The sequence below is a fragment of the Rosa chinensis genome, chromosome 5 (assembly GCF_002994745.2).
Source record: "Rosa chinensis cultivar Old Blush chromosome 5, RchiOBHm-V2, whole genome shotgun sequence".
NCBI classification, from domain to species: Eukaryota; Viridiplantae; Streptophyta; class Magnoliopsida; order Rosales; family Rosaceae; genus Rosa; species Rosa chinensis.
The window spans coordinates 42297490-42303489 of NC_037092.1; the positions used below are offsets into that span (position 1 = coordinate 42297490).

The 6000-nt window shown below is 37.1% G+C and overlaps 1 protein-coding gene across 1 annotated transcript; it reads left to right on the top strand.

Moving 5' to 3' along the window:
* Nucleotides 1–1020: 1020 nt before the first annotated feature.
* On the top strand, nt 1021–1788 carry LOC112165320. Its single transcript, XM_024301817.2, has one exon. The coding sequence runs from the start codon at nt 1115–1117 to the stop codon at nt 1667–1669; it is 555 nt and encodes a 184-aa protein (XP_024157585.1). The 5' UTR covers nt 1021–1114; the 3' UTR covers nt 1670–1788.
* Nucleotides 1789–6000: the final 4212 nt, after the last annotated feature.

Genomic DNA, 6000 nt, shown 5'->3' on the forward strand with positions numbered 1-6000 from the left:
ATATCTACATCTCAACCATTTAGTTTTTAGGTACTAATGTATAGATCATCTCTGCAAAATTTCAGCCAAATTGATGGTCGTTAAGGCATTGATAACTGCCTTAAAGCTAGTATGGTTTAGGTTAGACAGATTCAGTTCGTCCATTAGTTTAAGCGAGTTAGATACCTTAAATATCATTAATTTGGCTGAAATTTTGCATAGATGATCTATACATTAGTACATAAAAACTGAATGGTCGAGATGTGGATATGAGACCGAAAAGTGATCCTAAACTCCAACCTCGCACTTTAATTTCAGAGCGAGGCCTCGCTCTGGACAGGATATATATATATATATATATATATATATTTCACTCTACATTTAATATTTTTTTTTAAATAAAGGCTGGTACAGCTGCCCTCAAGCCTTGATTAATGAAACTGTGCAATACAAGGGGGGAGACATTGAGCCTAGACCCCTGATTACAATAAGCACGTAGAGAACATCCTGAAATACTAACAAAAGTCTCTACCAAATAAATATATTTAACCAGACACCAACTAACAACCAGGCTCTACATTTAACATTTTAAAACAATGAAGCTCAAACAAAACAATAGTTTTTTGTTTTTGAGGAACACAAACAAAACAACATGAAACAAATACATTCCATATAACTTGAAGACATAACCTAACTCACAACATCTTTCCGGAGCAAAATAGGAAGAAGTCACATCTATACCAAACATAGACAAATCCTAGTGAGAATTGTATTTACAAATTATACTTTTTTTTCCTTGAGCAGTAAGATATTCCTGATTTAATATCTCATTTATTTAAACTCAAAGTTTGCCTGTATTAATTTTTTTTTTTAATTGAATAATTAATATTAATTCTATGAGAGTTTTCTCATTTCTTAAGCAAAGAATGTCGAAAATGTGAAGGCTGTTTAAGTTCACACTGTTGGTGTGAAGCGGACACCAGTCCTACGTCAGAGGATTTAAAATTCGGACATTTCTACTACTCCTAATCTCCTCCTGCCATCTGTCCACCTCTCTCTTTCTCTCAAACCTCCAAAACGACAACGCCTCAGTCACCCCCCTCTCAACCCCTCAAATCTCAAACTCTCACCCACCATGAGCAGCCGGGAGGTGAAATTTTGCTGGACCTCCGCCCTCATCGGCGCCGCTTCGGCCCTAGCCACCACCTCTCTTCTCTCCGCAAAGCCCAAGGACCCCACCTTCGACCTCATCTCCATCGATCTCACCTCCTTCAAGCTCAACCTCCCTCTCCTCGACGCCGGCCTCGTCCTCACCGTCCACATCACCAACCCCAACATCACCCCCATCCACTACTCCTCCACCACCATGTCCATCTTCTACAAAGGCTCCCTCCTCGGCTCCGCCGACATCAAGGCCGGCTCCCAGTCCGCCAAGTCCTGCAAGCTCCTCCGCCTCCCGGCCCGCCTCGACGGGCTCCAGCTCGCCCACCACGCCGCCAGCTTCGTCTCCGACGTCGCCAAGCGCCAGATGGTGCTCGACGCCGCCGTCGATATTGCCGGCGCCGCCAAGGTTCTGTGGTGGGAGCATAAGTTTGTGGTGCACGTGGACAGTCACATCACCGTTGATCCTCTGTTTCTTGACGTCATTGAGCAGGAAAACAAGTCCGATTTGGAGATTTTTGTTTCTTAAAAGTGTTTGGATTTCAATTGTTGTTCGTTCTAGATTGGTAGTTGTAAGCTCTAGGTGTTGTGTTAACAAGCACTTGAAAATTTCAACTTCATCATTAAGCTTATCTCTTCTGTTCTTCATCTTGCATGTTCGGTTCCTCTGCTTCTTCTTCAATCTCTAGTACTTCTTCCATTACCGACACTCTTCAACTCCACCAACCCGGAAACCCAAATACGGCAAAATGCCATATCTCATGTATGTGGAGCTCAGTAGTTTTGTGGTGCTGTCCGTCCTAAGATTCTGAGGATTTGGTGGAATACCAAATCCCAATCCCACTGCCACTTATTGAGACACACAGATATAGCAAGAGTAGAGAGTAGAAATGCTTTCTCCTGAAAAACAAAAGTCTTTCATAAATAATCTTTGATACACAACAAAAAAGCTTATCTCTGTCATGGCTAAGAATTTCATTTTCTGCATTTGTTCGAAGATCACTGCTTGTTAAATGGCTTTTTGGATCCCTTGTGGCTTTGAAATGGCTCTGAGGGTTGGATACTGGCTCGGGGTTCCTGAAGACTTCTCCGATCTGTTGTTTCGCTTCTTATCTTTCTTCACATTATACATGTTAACGGCCTGTTTCCCACAGAATTCCATTCATAAGTATATAACTCAATTCGCTAATGCTGTGGAAACAACCCATTGCCAGCAAAAGAGAATTAAGCAAACCTTGTTAACATTGAGCATCTCATGGGAGTTCTTAGAAATGAATAAACGTGATTAGGCATACCTATGCTTGCGTGGTTATGCACATTCTATTGAATAAAGCTTGGCTGAAAAACTGATTTTCAGAAACTATTCCTTGGAATGAAAAAACCAATGTTTTTAAAACTATTTAACTACGTGACACAAAGTTTACACCTTAGATTATTCAAATAAAGGAAAGGAAAATAGTTGGGCAGAAGTACAACCAACAAATTACACAGCTGCAAAAGATCTCAACCACACAACCAAGCGAACTCAAATGCTCCAATGCAACATCCAGTTTCATTGCTGCAAAAAACTAGCTGTGGACTATGCATTAAACCATGGTACTAGTTCAGGGAGCAAAGAATATCGGCAAAGGGGACAACGAGGATCGATCTCCAGCCACTTAACAATGCAAGGTCCATGAAAAACGTGCAAGCAAGGCAATCGACTAGTGTTACGTCCAACCTTAAAGTCATCCAAACAAATAGCACATGTCCCACGTTTCGTAGCTTCAAAACGATTGTGTAGGTCCGCTCTAGTCAGTTGATCATCAAGATGATGCAATATTTCAATCCCTGCAAATCTTCGCACACGAATGGAATCATTAGGAACCAAGGGAATGGAGTTTTGAACAAAATAAATTATTTCTGCCACAACATTTGGGGAGTTCTAATTTGCCTCGAGGAGGAAAATGGGTGTTTAGAAAGTCTACTATAATACGCCCTGAAGAGGATTGCATAATACTAGTAGAATCGTGGTTGTATAACTCGGAAGGACGGACTGTAATGACCTTTGTTGTTGTTGTGTGGGGGATCACCCAAGTTTCTCGAGTTTCTCTGTTTTTTATCTGATCTTGAGTATATCTATCTGGTGTAAAAGCGTGTCGGGTTTCATTGAGGAACACAAATTTGATCTTAAGCGCATCATCGTCACGTGGTGGAATATCGGACGAGGTATCAACAGACCTGCACGTACAGTAAACCATTCCATCTCACAAAACTGACAAAAGCATCGATCGAAAGTGTTGATGCTGAGCATATATAATTGAAGAATGAAGACACGAATGGCAGGGACGTTCTGCTCAGCTACTAAGCTAATGCTGTAATTTCAGAATGAAGAAATGAATGGCAGGCGTCCTGTTATATAGACAAGGATCGATTACCAATCCCTGCCGAGATTACTCTCTCTTTCAAGTTTCCTATTTCTACTTGGACCCGGATTCCCTACTAAGCAACTTTATACAGCATATACCAATCAGATCGATTTTGATTAACGAAAATTCAGAACAGAAGTACAAGTAACAAATAAACGTACAATAAGATTACCAAAAATTTTGCCGACGCTGTTTTCCGGTGATTGTAACTGTTGGAGGAATCCAAATTCACAGAATAGTGTGACAACTTTTTAAGAAAAATTGCAGTAAGGAATGGCTGGCGGTTCCATGGAATCTTAATTTCTATGAGGATCCGAGGCTTTTCTTATGCGTTGGGATTCCTACCTCACAGATTCTTTGGTGACTAGGCAAAGGTGAAGTGTGAGGAGAGGAAGGCCTTTAACAATTCTAGTCGAGGGTCCGCTAACTTTGGTCAAGGTTCGGCTAGCTCTAACCGAGGGTTTGGCTAATTATAATCCTAGCCGAATCAATAGTGGTTGAGGTTGAGCCAATTCTACCCGAGACATGTTCGAGTTAATTCCTAGCCGGATTTGGCAGTAAGGCAAAATATTTAGGCGACAACCAAGCATCTGAGTCATTATTTCTCATTATTCGAAGTATTTGGAGAAGCTAGCAACCCTGAGTCCCTGAACATGTATCGTAGAGTTTTAACTTCTAATTGTAAGTTTCTATTACCATGTCAAAGGTTTTACGTAAAACTTACTTTTGTTATCAATAATTTCGACAATTAATGCCGAGATTGTGTTTTTTTTTTTTTTTGAGGGGAAAGGAGGGTTTTTTTTTCTTTGTTCAACATCTTTATATTATATTACAAAAGATATTTTTTGTCAGATGTCCTTGACCAAATACAAATACATCTCCGTACAATTCAGCATTCTCAGTATTTTACTAAATCTCTAGATACACAAATCTACATATTTATATTGCTTTATGTACTGGTATTTTGTACTGAATAATTCTTAGGTTCACCCTAGGGTGAATTAGCAAATTCACCATCTCTTGCGATTAATGCATAATAACTTTATAATTTTCTTATCCAACCATTCATGTTGTATAATGTAATATAAAGATTAGCTCTGTAAAAAATCAATCAAATTGAAGACCTTTTAGTTATTAATTTCTATGAAATACATGAACGGTCCATCATAGTAATAATAAGTGTTGTTAGAACCATCAATTTGTTTGATTCAATTAGATAATTAAACAATTTCAGATTCGATTGATTTTTAACAGAGATGATCTTTAAAGGATAATTTAATATATAGACCGTTGGATTATAAATTTATTAAGTAAAAATATGTTAATTGACAACGGGGGTGAATATGTTCATTCACCCTAGGGGTGAACCTAAGAATTATTCTTTCGTACTTCTTGCTATTTACTTTTCTACACTTAATTTATTTTTTTGTTGTTTAATTATCTCATTTTATTTTCATCTTTTCGTATTATACAAATTATATCAAAGAAATAAAAAATATCGCATGAGCATCTTTATCCAATAAACAAGTTTTCTAGGGTTCATGCTTCTTTAATGGGTTAAATACTGTTTACTCCCTGAACTTTTAGGGAAAAAACAGTTCAGTCCCTACCTTTTCAATTTCACAAGTTTACTCCCTCATCTCTCAATTTTGGACCAATAGGTCTAATTTGTTATTCTCCGACCAAAAATGTCTATTCTACCCTCAAAGTTTTTAATTAATTAATTTTTTTTAAAAGATTTTTTTTTCTCTTTTGTTTTGTTTTTTCTTTCCTTTTTTTGATTGAGCAGATGAAGAGAGATTTTGTGTTTCGGATTGATTTGGTCACTTTAGAAATTTTAATGTTGAAGGAGAAGAGAGGTGGAAGAAGAAGAGATAAACAGAAAAGGAAAAAAAAAAGATAAAAAAAATAAATTAAGAAAAAGAAAAAAAATGAACTGAGGGTATAATAGACATTTTAATAGAGTTTTTTTACGGAATGGACCTATTGGTTCAAAATTGAGAGATGATGGAGTAAACGTGTGAAATTGAAAAGGCAGGGACTGAAGTGTTTTTTCCTTGAAAGTTGAGGGAGTAAATAGTATTTAACCCTTCTTTAATTAAGGTGTCCTTTTACTTTCATTTTAGTTTTCATCATGACTTGCAAATATTTATCTTTATAGATTTTTCATCATTATTTTAACATGAGAGTTTCTATTGGGACGTCTAAATCTGCTCACTTGACCTCACTCTATTATGAATTATTAAATGACATATATAACCTACTATAAAATGACTATTAAGGACAATAATTATACCAAAAAAATATTATATTTATTTTATGTAGACTTTCGAACTCAACAATAGTAGATTGTATTCCTTATTAATTTCCTAATCTATTTTCATTTTCCAATTTCACTACAGACTCATTAAAGCATTCATATATATTTAATAAGAATTAAAAATATGGTTAA